At 62.2% G+C, this 15,456-nt stretch overlaps 1 protein-coding gene across 4 annotated transcripts in view; it reads right to left on the bottom strand.

Annotated features, from left to right (window-relative positions):
* Positions 1-7,246: 7,246 nt before the first annotated feature.
* SLC29A1 (solute carrier family 29 member 1 (Augustine blood group)) overlaps positions 7,247-15,456 on the bottom strand; it is a 63,484-nt gene continuing 55,274 nt past the window's right edge. For all 4 annotated transcript variants that reach the window (XM_074989777.1, XM_074989776.1, XM_074989779.1 and 1 more), the window contains 7 exons: positions 15,343-15,440; positions 14,773-14,869; positions 14,461-14,552; positions 14,219-14,327; positions 13,720-13,805; positions 10,009-10,208; positions 7,247-8,334 (listed from right to left, as the gene is read on the bottom strand). In XM_074989777.1, the coding sequence (XP_074845878.1) occupies positions 8,223-8,334; positions 10,009-10,208; positions 13,720-13,805; positions 14,219-14,327; positions 14,461-14,552; positions 14,773-14,869; positions 15,343-15,440 (794 nt within the window). In that variant the 3' untranslated portion in view covers positions 7,247-8,222. The remainder of the gene's footprint in view (positions 8,335-10,008; positions 10,209-13,719; positions 13,806-14,218; positions 14,328-14,460; positions 14,553-14,772; positions 14,870-15,342; positions 15,441-15,456) is intronic.

The raw sequence follows: 15,456 nt of genomic DNA, 5'->3' as shown, positions 1-15,456 counted from the left end.
CTGGTGTCCGTCGTGGGCAATGCGCTCTCCGCGACGGGGCTGTGCTTGGCTCACATACGGGCTGGGGGCTTGGCCGCCCCCGTCCCAGCCAGCGGATAAGCTGCAGGTACCGGCGGCAGCTGGGCGCGGCTCATCGCCCGCTGGTGCTGCAGCTGCGGAACTGCGAGCGTGGGGGGAGGGGGGTTCCGGGGCAGGCAGCCGCTGCCCGAGCTCCTCCCCTACTGCGGCCTATGGGGGTGGGGCCCACACGTTGTTTCCCACTTAAGCTTCCAGGCAATGTGCCGCGACGCAGGCGCTGAAGGCCCTACTTAGACCTACGCAGCCGGGTTTTTACGGGCTGCTCCCTAGGGCCCGGCCCGGCCCGGCCCGGCCGGGCCCGGCCGAGCCAGACTGCAGCAGGCACCCGGGGGCGTAGGGCTCCCGCACCCGGCTCTAGCGCCTGACACCGGGGGGCTCCCCATAAACCCCCCTCCTGGCGCCCTCGTTGGCGGGGCCCTGAGCCGGGCCAGCCCCGGCAGGACCATCTCCGCCCGCGGAAGCGGCCTGGCGGAAACTGAGGCGCGGGGGCGGGGCCGGGAGTAGAACGCAGGCGCCGCGCGCGGGGAGACCGGCCGGGTCACCACGTGCGGCCCCAGGGAGGAGCGGGCGGGACTATTTCCTGAGCTGCGCTGCGAGGCAGCGGAGGGAGATGAACGGTGCGGCGGCTCCTCTTCCAGTAGGTTCCATGCCGGGTCCTGGGCTGCACCCGATCCGGCCCGCAAAGCGGCCCGCAGCCAGTGGCGTCCGGGCGCTGCAGCTGTTGGCCCCGCTGGCCGGCGCTTGGCAGGCCCCGGAGAGCAGCCCCCGCCCCAGGGCGCCGGCGGGAGGACGGTGCGGGCTGGTGATGGGCGCCAGGGGCAGGACTCCTGGGTTCCATTCCCGGGTCTGCCCCTAGGTGACGCGCGGGTGTCGTCTCCCGCCCCCCCCGACTCCCTGTCTGCAACCCGGGGAGGGAACGTACCCGCCTGGGAGAAGCGCTGCGAGGGCCGCACAGCCTTTGCACGGGTCTAAGCACCTGACCTGCCTGCGCTGCGCTGCTCTGCTGCGGGCTTCAGTGGGCTTAAGAGCTTCCTGCTCGGGAGCTGGCCTCATTGAATGACCTTGGGTTACGGATGGGCTGAGAGCCCGGCGTTTCCAACGGAGAGTCCCGACCAGCACAAACTATGGGCGTAGCACCCAGGAGCGCCGGGCTCTGACTGCTAGCCATTGCTCCATTTAGCCAGGCCTGGGTTTGTGACGCTGCTCTGTGCCCTTCCCTCCCGTACTCCTGGTTTGGCTTCTTTTGCAATCGCTCATCAATGTTAGGCTCCTGTTTCCAAAACAAATAAGAAGGAGGAGGCTGGTGTCTGTTAACTTCCTGAGCCAATAAAAAGCTCTGTTCCCAGCTGACGCTCCTGTGCTGTCCTGCTAGCTCCTTGGTGAACCACTTTGGGCCTCAGGGTGAGGTGAAAAGGATGGTCTCTTCATACCCCCCTCACTGGTAATGCTGCAGGGACCTCAGACACCTGATTGTAGTTTGTCACCTCAGTTAAAGCTGGTGGAGTGGAAGTGACTGCAGCTCTGGCATGCACCCTGTGTCACCACTTAAGGCAGTGTTTCTCAACTGTGGCCACCAGCAACTTTTCTTGTGGCCAAGGCCTCTTGGACTGTGATGGTGGGGAAGCTGCAAAGGAGTGGCCTCTCCCTGCTGCTCCTGGATGCATCCCCTTGGTGTTGGTTTTGGGAGCTGCTAGCAGGGTTTGGGCCCTGGCTCTCTCTGGAGACACCTGAGGCACCATGCTGGAGGAGCAGCAGCTGGTGAGTTCTCCACCTTCCCAGCAGGGCCCCCTGGCTTTAGGCTTCAGTGTTGGTGTGGCAGGCTGTGGCCATGGGGCTTTGGCTATTTGCAGGAGGCCCTGGTTCCTGCCATAGCTTTGGGTTCTGTTCCCCTGCTGCGGGGCTTGGGGATCTCTGAATGGGGATTGGGGTGTAACCATGATCAGCAGATGGGAGCTAACAGTGCTGTGACCCAGTCTGGGTTGCATCCAGCACTGCCAACAGCTGCTGCAGGCCTGGAGCAAGGTGGGAGTGAGCGCTGCTCCACACCCTCGGAGGGCTGGGGCCAAGAGCAGTCAGCTCTCATTGCTGCCCATACTGGGACGCTGGCCCCCAGTTTGACTCCCTCACAGCCGCGTGCAGCTGGAGCGGTGCTGCCACAGCATTTCAAAGGGGCCTGGAGAGCTGGCCGCTGCCAATGTTGGGCCCGGGGGAAACTGCTCCTCCCCACCTGGTCCTATCCACAGTGGTTGGGACACACTGGGGGAGCCATTGCAGTCACAGTGCAGCCCCACTGTAACAGCCAAGACTGGGCTGGGTTGCTCAGTGGCAGCCCTTCAAGCCCGCACGGGTCAGTGGGGACGGGTCTTGGGAACTCTTGCTCCGCAGGCTGAGGGCAGCCACAAGGAGAATCTCTGCTCTGGGCCTGTGACCCTTGGGAGCAATTCCAAGGCCATATCATAGGGGGCTGTGCAGGGGAAGTGGGAACCAAGACCCCTATGAAGAGGTGGAAGTCGGGGATGGGGGACCCTGCAGACCAGAGAGCCTCCCAGGTGGAGTGTCTCCACTGGGGCATCGGGGCTTTTCCAGAAACCCAAAGGAGCTGAGAACTGCCCTTACCTGGGGAGATGTCACATCCCACTGCTTCCAGTCTCTCCAGTGGCCTTACCCCACCTTTCCCTTCACGTTTCAGCTCTGCAGCTGGGCAGGTGGTGCTCCGAGGGGGTGTCTGCTTCCCAAGCAGGCAACAGGTAGTGAGGTGGAATTTGAGCACCAGTCAGTTTCATTTGAGGCCCAAGCCCTTTGGAAGCAGACAGCAAATGACTGAGGAGGCCAGAGTCAACCACTGTTTGTGGGGTTTCTCCCCAGACCTCCCACCCCCAAGCATCTTGGGAGGGCCCTTAGGTTAGAGGTGACTTCATTCATCTGGGATGGACATCCCCTGGTCCCGAGGGCAGGAGCTTGTGTCCTCTGGCTGTCTCCTCCTCCTCCCGGACAGGAGCTGATCCAAACCCTCCTGAGATGCCTGTGCATCCTGGCCATCCCTGTGCCTGGGCACATCTTGCCGTCTGGGCAGTTCCTCCTCCAGCTCGGCTGTTCCGTGTCCAGACAGAATGCAAGGTTACAGTGTCTGGTGGCCTGGGAGGGTGGTTTGGATGGGGATGGGGATGGGAATGGGATGCCTGGGCTGAAAGGGGAACAGGAATATCTGGGGTTGGCTGGCTAGTACACCCACACTCCTCTTCTCAAAACAAGGGACCCATGTGTCTGGCCTGAGAGAGACTGCAGCTCTTCAAGGCACAGGACCTGGGCAGAGTGACTGGGTGACACGGCTGTGGCCATGGGCATGAGCTCTATGTTGTGCCAGACACACGGGGCTTTGCAGCGCTCCATGGGAGACGGGAGGGGCTGCAGATCTGGTGTGAGGAGCACTGGCAGAGCTGGAATGAGGGGGCCGCAGGACAGGAGGGAGGCACAAACAGGGCTGCAAGGGTGGGGCAGCAAACAAACCTACAGGGCTTGGGTGGGGCAGCAAGGGGGTGAGCTGCTGCAGGAGGGAAAACAAGGTGGGGACGTGGGAAGCTTCCCCAGCCAAATGCAGCCGTGGGGACCAAGTCCCAGGAGGGAAGGGGTGTGTCCCCAAGTGCTCATGGGGCAGCTGCACACGGTCCCAGATGGAAAGGGGGCAAAGCAAACAGCCCGTTGAGGGGCAAAGCAGGTCCAGATGAGGAATGGGGTTGGTGCAGGGGGGCAGTGGTGGCAGTAGCCGTATTGGGGCAGCTGGACTGGGGGGTGGGCTCTGCACCTCTCCCATGGTCCCCCTCAGGAACGTGGGCTGTCACCCCACCCCAGGAGCTCAGTCACAAACCCCCTCCCCAGGGCGAGGTGGTGGCCTCCTCTTCTTCCCCTCAGCAGGGTGGTGCAGGTGGTGAAGCAGCAGAGCACGGACAGAACTGCGTACGTATGGCCAGAATAGCCACAGCTCAGGGGGAGCTGAGCATACAGCGTTGCTATCAGCCAGTTGGTTGGTGGCCTCCTGCATCCAGGGGGCAGGTCACAAACCCCCATTGTAGCAAGTGTCACCAGCCCAGTGTCCGTGCGCCTCCATCTGCTTTATGGACGTCTGCGCTGGAATAGGATGATGCCTAACTCAGATTTGCTTGATGCAAAATGTAGCACCCCTGGCGAGCCCAATGTGTGTGTTCTGTGTGTGCCTGTATGTGAAATTACAAGTATGAAGTATAAACCTGTTCCTGTCTCTAGATGTGCTAGTGAAGGCAACTAGCAGCACTCAAGGAATTCAGCAGCCCAGTGGCTGGTGATTTGTGAATAGTGATGTTACCTGTGGGGGAACCACAGGTGCGCACAGCTGCGTCACTGATAAAGGGGCAAGTGAGTTATGAGCTTACTCTGTATAAACTTTTATGCAGCGTAGATGGCTTTATCCGGGGCTCTAGTCCCGCAGGGGCTGTGTACCTGCGTGCTGTGGCAAGTGCCTGTGCTTGAGCCTTCCCAGAGCCGAGCTGCTATCACTATCGGCCTTACTCTGTGGTGGGCTGGGACCCCACCTCTGTGCCTTTGCTGGGGGGAACCAGAGGGTCTGGCTGTGCAGGATAGGGTGGGGGGCACCCTAGGGGGCAGGGTGGGGGGCTCAATGGTGTGATCAGCTCATCAGCTGACAAGCTCAAGGGGAGGGCTGTGACCCAACCTGTTACAAGCCCCAGTAGCACAGCCAGGGAGCGAGTCATAAAGCCTGGGGTCCCTCTGGGAGAGCTGAGGTGTGGTAGGGTGGGAATGGGTGGCAGGGGGTCTTCGGGGCTGATGAGATGTAACTATTGGGCCTTCCCGAGCAGCAGCTGGGGAAGGGGAGAGCAGCACAGTGGTTCCTTCCTCTAAGGGAGGCGCTATCAGGGCCATAGCCGTCCCTGGGCCATTCAACAACTACGGCAGCCTAGGGTACGGGCTTGTTTACTGTTTTTCACTCCCCAAAGCCATGTAACTGGGTCAACGTTAGTGTGCAGCTCTGGCCTATGGCGATGTGGGTGGTTGTGAGCCTGTTTTAACTGGAGGTAATTGCTAATGAACGCACATGATTGAACACAATGGTGCACGCAACGCTAGACATTCCAGGAATGTTTCTCCAGGCCCCACACAACTGTTCACCCTCGGCCAGGATGATGGCCCTCAACTTGAACCTGGGGTGAAAGAAACATATTTACAGGTACTGCTGTAGGGTGGGGGAGGAGGGGCTGTGGCAGCAGGGCTGTGTTTGGTGCTACACTAACTGTAAGACATTTAAATGTGGGGTGGAGTGGGAAGGGGGGCTCAAGGCAGGGGGCTGGGGTTTGTCGGAGTGTGATGGGACTCAGGGTGAGGGGTCAGGTGAGAAGGGGGTTGGATATGGGGTGCAGGAGTCAGGATTGGGGTGGGGAGGCTCGTGGCAAGGGGTGGGGATGTGGAAGGAAGCAGGAGTCAAGGCGGGGGTTGAGGGTGTGGGGGGCACAGGCAGGAGGAGTGGGCGTGTCAGGGTTTGGTGGTGAGGAGGGTTTAGGGCAGGAGGTTGCTGTGTGGTGAGATACAGGGAGGGCAAGGGAAGCTGCAGCCTTCCCCCATCCAATATTCATCCCAGGATGCTGCATGCTCTTCTCCTTCCTGACACTGTTAGGGAGTAACAATAAAGTGCACAGCTTGTTTACCCCCTGCCCAGCCCAGCCAAAGGCAGGAGTGCAGCAAACAATGCACTCTCCTCTCGCTCCCTGACAGGAGAGGGACCAGCAGCAAGTACCATCAGGGCTGAATTGGGGGGCGGGGCCGCGGGACAGGAGAGGTGGCTGCAGCCAGCCCTTTTCACCAGCCTGCTGCCTTGTGTGACAGCGTGCAGGAAGCCCTGGGAGCCAGGCTTGAAGAATGCCACACCACCTCCTGCAGCCGAGCCCCCCAGCCAGCTCCTTACCCGAGCGGCATGCTGGTTTACCTTCACCTCCAGAGGTAACAGTCGGGGGTGTGACTGCTGCTTGGGTATAGCATGGTTAAAAAGAGCAGCTAGAGACAGCAGCAGGGGCTTCAGCACGGCCTGCCCCAACTCCTGGGCTCTGTTCACATGCAGCACCTGCACCCGCCTGGGCTAGCTCACGAGCCTGCCGCCCCGCGCTGTGATCACCCCTTCAGGTCAGTGTGTGCATATCCTGGGGGGACCCAAAGCGCAAACCCCGGGGTTCTGCACAGCCTGATGTGGTGCCTGGTGTGCAGCTACCCTGGCCAGGCGTTAGACCGTGCTGACGAGCACGAGTGGGCGATGCTGGGTGCGGCGGGCGGGTGTACGTCTGTGCACGGACAGGCAGTCTGGGTACTCAGGAGAACCTTGGTTGTCCCTGGGGAGAGCCGGGAGCCCCTGCTGGGGAAACCGCTTCAAGGAGAGGGGAAGGTGCAGAGATGCTGAGCTGGGATGGAGCGACGCAGTTGACTGTTGTATTCACTAGGTGCCGCACCAGCCCACCCAGTGCATCTGCCGCGCCCGCAGTTCTGCACAATGGACGCGAGTCTCCCTCCCGCTGGCTCAGCACCTCTCGGGACAGCATCTCCCCGCCCAGCACTTCTCAGGGCAGCACCCCCTGCCCCACACCTCTCAGGCAAGCAGCCCCCTGCCCTGCAGGCTCAGCACCTCTCAGGACAGCAGCTTGAGCTCTCACAGACCAGCCTGCTTGTGCCCCCCAGCTTGTGGGTCAGCCTGCTCTCCTACATGCTTGGCTCCCAGCTCACCAGTGTCACCCAGACCCCTGCACTCCCACCCGACCCCCAAGCACTCAGACAGGGCAGCCCCACTTAGCCATGCAATGCCCTCCCTGCTCTTGGCAGGCACAGCAGTGGCCGTGCATCCAGGCCCTGGTTTATGCCTGGGACCTCCTACCCTCTCACTGCCCATGCAGCTCCCCTGGTCCCCCCCCCCACCCCAAATGAGAACCCAGTGGGGCATGAGGCCAGCAGGAGAGAGTTGAGCAGCAGCTGAGAACAGACACCAAGATGTTGCTCTGAGCAGCCCCTGGGGCCCCTCACACTGGTCCTTTCAGTACCCCCCAGCCTTGGGCAGCCTGGCTCCGCTGGGCCCAGGTCTGCGTGACGCTCGCGCTCCAGCCCCCCGGTGACGTGGGAGTCAGTGGCAGCACACCAGAGGCACGGTCGCTCTTCGTATAGAAAAATGGCAACTGTACAGGCACATTTACAGAGACAAACAGGCCTGGCCAGGCCTCACCCGCGCCAAGGGGCAGCCAGCCAGGGAAGGCCACAAGTGTGGGAATGCTGGTCCTCTCCAGCATTGGCCCCCCACAGCCACGTTTGCTCTCTTCCCTGCAGCGCCTCCTGCTGCGGTAGGCAAGGACTGCAGCGGGAAGCAGCGGCCACAGCTCTGCAATGTCTGATACAGGCAGCGCAGCCAGGGGGTAGGAGGGAAGGCACCAGGCAAAGACCATGGCAGGTGGGAGGCAGGAGGGGCTGGTAATTAAGGCACTGCACACACTGGGTCTGTAGCTCCAGCCCCCGCACCCATGGACACTTCCCCCCTCCCAGAGGGAGGGCTGGATAAAGCCATGCATGGCTGAGAGGCTGAGCAGCCAGAGGGAGGAGCCCCAGGCCTACAGCAGGCCAAGGGGGTTAGTTCATTTCCCATGGAGGTGTGGGGGAAGATACCGGACAAGGGTGAACACTGCAGGACCCCTGAGAGCAGGTTGGGATGAGGACAGCAGGTCACACTGACCCCCGGGGGCAGGGAGTCCAGGCCCTCTCTTCTTCTCTGAGCCCAGGGTCCCAGGCTTGGGGTGAGGCAGGGTCCTGGCAGCAGGATGTAGGAGGGATTCACACAACACTGGGCAGCAGAATCGGGGGAGGGAAGCCAGGTGGCACACACAGGATTGGGGGGAGATAATGGCACAAGACCTGGAGCCATCACACAAGCAGGGGGGAGGGCAAAATGGCCCAGCAAGCCACCTGCAGGGCAGGGTGGAGGTGGGGGCCCAGGTCCCAGGGCCTGTGAAGGCAGGGAGAGTTCCTAGCAGGGCGCAGGCGTCATCCATAGCTGCAGCCTTTGTGAGCTGGCCAGGAACGAGAAGCTGAGCCGAGCCAAGCCCAGCCTCGGGGTCCATGCCGCTGCTGGGCTAGATCACCATGCGGAAGAGGAAGGAGAGCACGGCTCCCAGGGCCAAGCCCAGCGAGAGGAAAAAGGCCATGATGGCTCCAGCTGTCTCAGCTTCATGGGTGAGCACCTTCCTGGAAGGGAAGAGGGGCAAAGGGTCAGCCCAGCTGCACTGGGGCCCAGCCTTACGGAGCCCCCCTGAAGGAATGGGTGCCCCTTGCTCCCAAGGCCCTGCAGCTCCAACACCTCTCCCCTCGGCACTGAGAGAAAGGGAACGAGAGTCTGGAACGGAGGAGGAGCTGGTCCTGGGGAAGGGCCCCGCCCCAGCCGAGGGGCTGGAAGATGTGGGGCTTCTCTTAACACTAACCAGGAGAACAAAATGTGGGAACCAGAGCAGCCGGGCTGCCCCCTCTCTCCCCCACTCCAGTGCCCTTGCTCCCTGCCTGTCCTCCCCAGAGCCACCCCTCTCACCTGCCCCACAGCTCCTCCGCACAATCGCCTTTCTTCTCCCCCGAACCCCAATTGCTCCCCACACCACTGCCCTCACTCCCCACCTCCTTGCTGCCAGCCCCCTGGCTGCACAGCTGCTCCTTCAGCTCCGGGCTCCTCACAGGGGGCAGACCAAGGCACAGGGCTGGTTGCCTGCCCACCCCTTGTGGCAGAGGACTCAAGGCTCCTGACTCCCAGATCGGTGCTCCCAAGGGCTCCTGCCCTGTGGCCTCTGGGTTGGAGTGGGGGATGCTCTTTTCTCCACCCTCCGTGGCTGGAGAGCTGCGGCCACGTGAGAGCCTGACTGTTCCACTGCCAGAGAGCAGTTTAGTAGCTGGCAGGGGGCCGCTGGGTTGGGGGGAAGGACGCCTGTGAGGGGGAGCAGCCTGCAAAGGGCACTGATGTTGGCGGCCCGGGGCAGAGGACCTGGGCTCCTGTCGCTCTGATGGAGCTGGCTGGCCCAGCTGTGGAGCAGCACAAGAGCACCACAGGTGGCAGGCTCTTGCGCCCTCGGAGCAAAGTTTGTCAGCGTCAGGCCAGGGTCAAGCCCTCGCTGCACACTGGGCATGGGGTGGGGTCAGAGCCCAGGCCAGGCTCAGGGAAAGGTGCTGGCACGGCCACCACTTTCTAACCACACCCTGGCACTGGGGAGCAGGAAAGGGGCTCAGGAGGGAGGGGACCTCGGTCTGGGCGGCAGGGCCCCTGGGGGAGGCACAGCAAAGGCCCTGCTTCGCAGCAGGGCTTCTCCACAGCATGAGCCTGGCCACACACCCCGCCGGGAGGAGCGCCCAGCTCTGAATTATGGGCTCACAAGAAGCGCGCAGCTGCCAAGTGTCAAGCAAAGCGCCACCCTGCAGCTCCTGGCGCCAGCACCCCCCGCCCCTCTGCCTTGACAGACTGCAGGCTGCCAGCCCGACTGCATCAGCTCCCTGCGCTGGCAGCCTGGCTCTGGGAGCAGCCGGGCCCCCAGTGATCAGCCCAGGCCCTTTCACTGCTCTCTCCAGGGCAGGAGGAGAAAGGTGCAGCTCCGCTCTGGGCTGGGGAGGATGAAGACCGGTGGCTGAAGCCCACTCCTGGGAGGCAGGACACCTGGGTAATCCAGGGCAAATCTGTCCCCATTTCTCCCTCTGTAGCACGGGGACAGTGACAGCTGGGACACAGCCCACTGGATAGGGGAACCCCCAGTCCCTTAAGGCAGAGCCTGGGCAAGGGGTCCATGCCCGGGCTGGGCCCCTGGGGCACAATCAACCACACCGTCTCGTGCAGCTGCTAGGTAACTGGCTGCTTGGCTCCCTGCCCTGGCCCCAGGTCACACTCACTTGGGCCCGAAGCACATGCAGAGGCTGGCCAGGTAGCCGTTGGAGACGGAGAAGAGGACGATGAAGACGATGTACCAGGCGTCGTGGTAGAAGAAAACGGGCAAGTGACTGCGGGGCTGCACGTTGCACAGCATGAAGAGGGGGATGAAGACCATGCGGGTGGCCACCATGAAGGGCAGGAGCCAGCTGTCCTTACCGGGCTGGGTGAGACACAAGCACAGGCCTGTCAGGGTCGCGGGAGTGAGGGAAGGGGGCTGTTGAGGGTGGTTCCCATTGTCTCACTCAACTCCAGCCTGACCTAAGCCACGTGGCTCAGTGCTGTGCCTGCCTGCGCAACGGCAGCACCGTGGGGGGGCTGCCCAGTCCCCTCCCTCAGGGAACGCCTCCCAGCAACGCCTTTACTGCAGCCCTCACCAGTGGGCCACAGGGACATCACTGGGGCAGCCCCAAGCACCTGTCACCCTGTAGGCTCATTGCCTGGGCTGGGCTGGGCCGGGCCGTGTCCTGCCTGCTGAGTTGTGCTGCTGGAGCTCTGGGTGGCCGCAGGCAGCAGGGTGCTGGGCCAATAACTGACATGGAAAGCAAGAGGCTGATGGTGGGTGTGAGAGCCCAGCACGCACGCAGCTCCTGCCCTCCCCCGTCCGAGGGCCAAGCCCTTCCACTCCAGCTCCCCACCCTGTGCCCAGCTAGCTGCAGCCCCACTGGCGGGGCCAGTTTCAGGTCCTTTTCCCTCCGACCCTGTCTGCTGAGCCTACGCGGCTTCGGTGGTGGCACGAACCTGTCCTGCCAAGCCCCCGCCAGTGCGCAGAGCGGCAACCTGCCGCTGCCCCTCTCTCCAGCTAGGTGCCACAATGCGCCCCATGGACACGCCATGCACCTACATCACACACAACGGCCCCTCTCGGTTCTGGCCAGACCGCCTCAGAGCAGCTGCAATGGGGTCACCCCGGAGGGACACCAAGGTCCCTGAGCCAGCATTCACCACTGCCGTCTGACACCAGCCTTCATTGTCCCCTCTGCTGGGCCCCTGCTGGGCACTGGGGGCTGGGCTGGCATGAGAGCCCTAACGAGCTTGTGCCAGGTTTGGGGTGGGCCAGTCTTCATGGGCCCAGCCAAAGGCAGCACCCTGGTGGCTTAGCAGTACCTCCCCAGGGAAGGGGGGCCTCTAGCCAAGCAGCCCGTCCAAACCACGAGCAGCCACATCCCATTTCTTCAAAGCTGTTTTGGAAGCATCTCCTGCTGGGGCCTCCTGCCAGGAGAGATGTGGCTGGGTGAGCCTGACGGGCCAGATGCTGTGACCCTACCACGGGGTGAGAACGTCAGAGAGGCAGCGCCTGGCTGGCTTGGACCGGACTGACTCCCGGGTAGCTCATGCCGGAAGAGTTTACTCAAACCAACAGCCTGAACTGGAAAGGAGGCAGCACAGCATGGGGCATGGAGGGGAAGACAAGCCAGAGACCCTCCTCACTCACAGCAGCATGCGCAAGAGAGAGTCACAGCAGACCAAGCTCTGGACTCACAACCTGACCCAGGGCGTGACCTGTACTCAAGCACCCACTCCAGGTCACATGGAATGTAGGAGAGAATCCCCCAGCTGCCCTGCTAGCAGTACGGGGCCCATGACACACACTCAAGCAGATCTGTTTCCAAACACCTCTTACTTTGTGGCAATGGTAGCACTCCGAATCAGTGTTTCCTCTAATTTTTAACACCCAGGGGCAGAATAAACGATAGATGCACCAAGGCATGAGCCAACGGGCACCACCAACAGAAACACATGCTGCTGGCTGGTGGGCCGGGGCGTGTGCGCACGTCTCCTCTCCCACATTCTCCATTCCCTGCCACTGGCCAGGCCTGGAGAACGTCAGGTGGCACTTCCAGGGCAGAGTGGCTACTGGGCACAGACCAGCTCACAGAGTCTCTACGGCCCACCTGAAGGGCCTCTGAGCCCCGTTACTGGGACAGGGCCAGACCCATAGCAAACATATGGAGCAGGCCTGAGGGGGCGAGAGAGAGAGACAGAGAGAGAGGGCCTTGGGCACTGCTGCCAGAGGGGACCACAGCCTATCTGGTGCTCTGTGTGAGCCCCAGCCCAGCCCTGGGAGCACTGAGCAGCCTTACAGCCCTGGCCAGCGGTGGAGCCCCCACCCCGAGAGCTGTTTGTGCAGCTGTAGGCAGGTTTGTTTACAAAGGAGGCAGCACTGAAGAGGCGGCTTCAGGCAAGCCAAACAGCCGGGAAAACAGCACTATGGGAACATTTCCTTAAACCCCACGGGCAGCAGGTTGGACCCTGACCCCCCTCCCACTCGCCAGATGTAGCTATCTATTCCTGACCTCCTCCGTGCTCCCTGCCGTGACCTCCTGGCCACCCACTCTCCCATGGGCTCATGCCCTCCTCCCCTGCTGGAGAGCCCTCTGCTCCATCCTCTCCCGCCTCCTCCTTCCCCTGTGGTGAGCTGCTCTCTCTTGGCCCCAGCTCCCAGACTCTAAGGGCCCATCACAATCATCCAGTCTGGCCATCTGCATGTTACCGGCCACAGAACCTCGCCCACCCGCCCTGTGACGGCCCCAAACCACTGGCTGAGTTACTGGTGGCCTCAGACCATCATTTAAAGTTTTTGAGTTACAGAGCAGCCACCACAGACTCTAGCTCAAACCCACAAGTGATCCAAGACAAACCCCCCAGGTCTCTGCCGACCTGGCCCCGTGGAAAATTCCTTCCTGGGCCTAAATCCAGCAGCTAGCTAGGCCCTGAGCACGGGGGTGCGACCCCCCCAGCCAGACTCCTGGCAAAGAACGTGCTGTAGGAACTCAGGGCCTGCCCCAGCTAGGGTCCTGTGTCCGGCCACTGGGAGAGACTGACTAATTACACTTGCCAGCTGCCATCCCCACCAGTCCAGTCCTGTCACCGGCACTGCCGGAGCAGCCCATCTGCCTCAGCTGCCTGGGCTCCTTCCTCCTGAGCAGCCGCTGCCCTCGGCGCGATCCACCAGGCAGCAGATGGCTTCCTGCCAGTACCGCTAAGGGGCCTTCTATGTCCTTGGCTTTTTTCTGGGCTCTCCACTTCTCTCTCTGCCCTGGCTGCTGGTGTGTCTCAGGGCACCATCCCCTTGCTTGTCTGCTCTCTCCGGCCCCACACGAATGCCCAATACAACCACTTCCCAGGGCGTTCATTACAGACACTCAAGCAATGTGTGTCAGACTCAGCCAGGAAAACACCCTAAATTTACAGTACATTGGGCTTCTCCAGCCTAAAAATGCAGAACAGAATTCTGGGGGACAGGCTCCCTGTCCCTGTCCCTGTCTCTCCAGGACAGTCACCCCCTGCCCTTCCCTCACACATACAGACCCTCAGCCCCTGCCCACTGGGAGGTCGGGGTCAGCACCAAACTCCCTATTGTGCAGGCAGAGAAACTGAGGCACGGAGCAGGGGACTGACTTGCACAAGGGCATTCAATGAGGCAGCCAGAGCCAGGGACAGATCACAGGAGTCCTGACTGGCAGCACCCTGCTCTAACTCAGCAGTCCAGACCCAGGATCAGAACGGCGCGCTTCCCCTCCTGCTAACTCGCCTGCACCCGCTCCCCTGTGTCCAGCACTGGCAGCTGGGCTGTCAGCCACAGGGGTGGACTCTGATTGGCTGAGTGTGCCCCCATTGGGTCAGGGCCCAGCTATCTGGCTCTCGCCTCTTCTGCTCTGCCCCGCGCTTACCCACAAGCAGACGGCGGTGAGGCTCCGTCCCAGCCAGTCGAAGACATTAAACATCAGGAAACAGGAAACAGGGATGAAGTACAGCTCTGAAGAGAGGGGAAGGGTCAGGGACAGGGACAGGGACAGACACCGGCACGTCTCCCTCCCCAAGTGCTGCGTGAGGTGCCCCCCCAGTGCAGGACACAGGGGACATGGGGATCAGGCCCTGCACCAAAACACGGCCCCTTCCAGGACCACCAGCTCTCCCTCTTCCTCAGCAGCCAGGACGGGACCAGGCCCGGTCTGATCTGCTGCCCACAGATCCTTCCCAAGCCTGGCAGGGAAAGCTGGTGCCCAGCCTGTCAGCGGCTCAATCCGATTCTCAGGTTCCCAAGCAATATCACTGGGTCCTCTCCCCGCTCCTGGAGACCCCCTTCCTCCCAGCTCTGCTGCTGGGGTGCGGCCCCATCAGCCCATCCCATCCCTGGTCCCCCCGCAATGAACAATGAGCAACACTCACCCCAGTTGCTTCTCCCGGCAATCGTGGACTTCACCTCGGCGGTGATAGCTGGGAAGACCCCAATGGTAACCGTGAAGACGAAGCAGACGGACAGAGCCATGACCCAGATCTGGAGGTGGAAAGAGCCGGGGCCTATTATTCAAATGCTGGGAGAGACCGGATCCGGGGCCTCCCACCCTCGGGAAAGACCTGGCCTGAGAGTCCACAACCAGGCTGGGTGGGGGTGTCACTGACTCACATACCTTCTTAAAGATGCTGAAGACAGAGGGCTTCTGGCAGGGGACTTGAGGGGCCGAGTCATTTGGATGTCTCTGTTCTACCCCATTAGGCTCGTCTGCGGGGAGAGACAGGAAGGGTGAGGGGAGGCCCCAGGAGGGTGGGAGGCCCCAGGTGCAGCCAGGCTCTGAGCCAGCTCTCCTACTTCCCCCTCCCCTGGCAGTTCTGGGGTGGGCCACATGCTGCCCTGGAGCCAGCAGCCTCCCCAGCACCACCTCCAGTCCCCAGCTCTCCCTTCAGCCCCTCTGCTCCAGACTCCTCCCCCCAGCATGCCTCACCTTTCTTGATCAGGTCGATCTTGGTCTCCTGCTCACTGTGCCCCTCGTGGGCTTGATACTTGGTCTTGTCCTTCATCGAGTAGTAACGGAAGAAGTCCTGCAGAAAGGCCAGTCAGAGAGCTCAGGTGTGCCTGGTGAGACCAGCCCAGCGCGCTCCCCTGTGCCTGGCAAGATCAGCCATGCATGCTCCTGCATGCCTGGCCGGCCCGGCCCTGCCCACTGCACCCCCGTGTGCCTGCCCAGCCCAGCCCAGTGCACTCCCGTGTGCCTGGCCAGCCCAGCCCAGCCCAGCCCAGCCTGCTTCCGTGTGCCTGGCTGGCCCAGCCCAGCCCAGCGCACTCCCGCGTGACTGACAAGACCCCCCAGTGTGTTCACTTGGGGTGGGGTGGGGATTTCTCTGCTGCACTGGATGGGGGCTGTCCATGGAGCATCACCGGGGAGCCTGGAGGCACAGGCATGAGGCTGACTTCCCCTGGCACAATGGCCCTTGTGGAGCACAGCAGACCCCCCCATGCTCCAGCTCCGCTGGCTGGGTTTCTCTCCCTGGTGTCCCCAGCAGGCAAGTCCTACCAGGCGGGGCAGCAGGATGTAGGAGCCGATGGCCAGCAGGATCACCACGCAGGCTGTGATGAAGTAGCCAAAGGCGCTGTCTGACAACTCTGAGCCACCTGCGGGGAGAGGCGG

This window comes from Carettochelys insculpta, chromosome 3 (genome assembly GCF_033958435.1).
Source record: "Carettochelys insculpta isolate YL-2023 chromosome 3, ASM3395843v1, whole genome shotgun sequence".
Taxonomy (NCBI): Eukaryota; Metazoa; Chordata; order Testudines; family Carettochelyidae; genus Carettochelys; species Carettochelys insculpta.
This window is presented reverse-complemented; position numbering and strand designations above follow the sequence as displayed.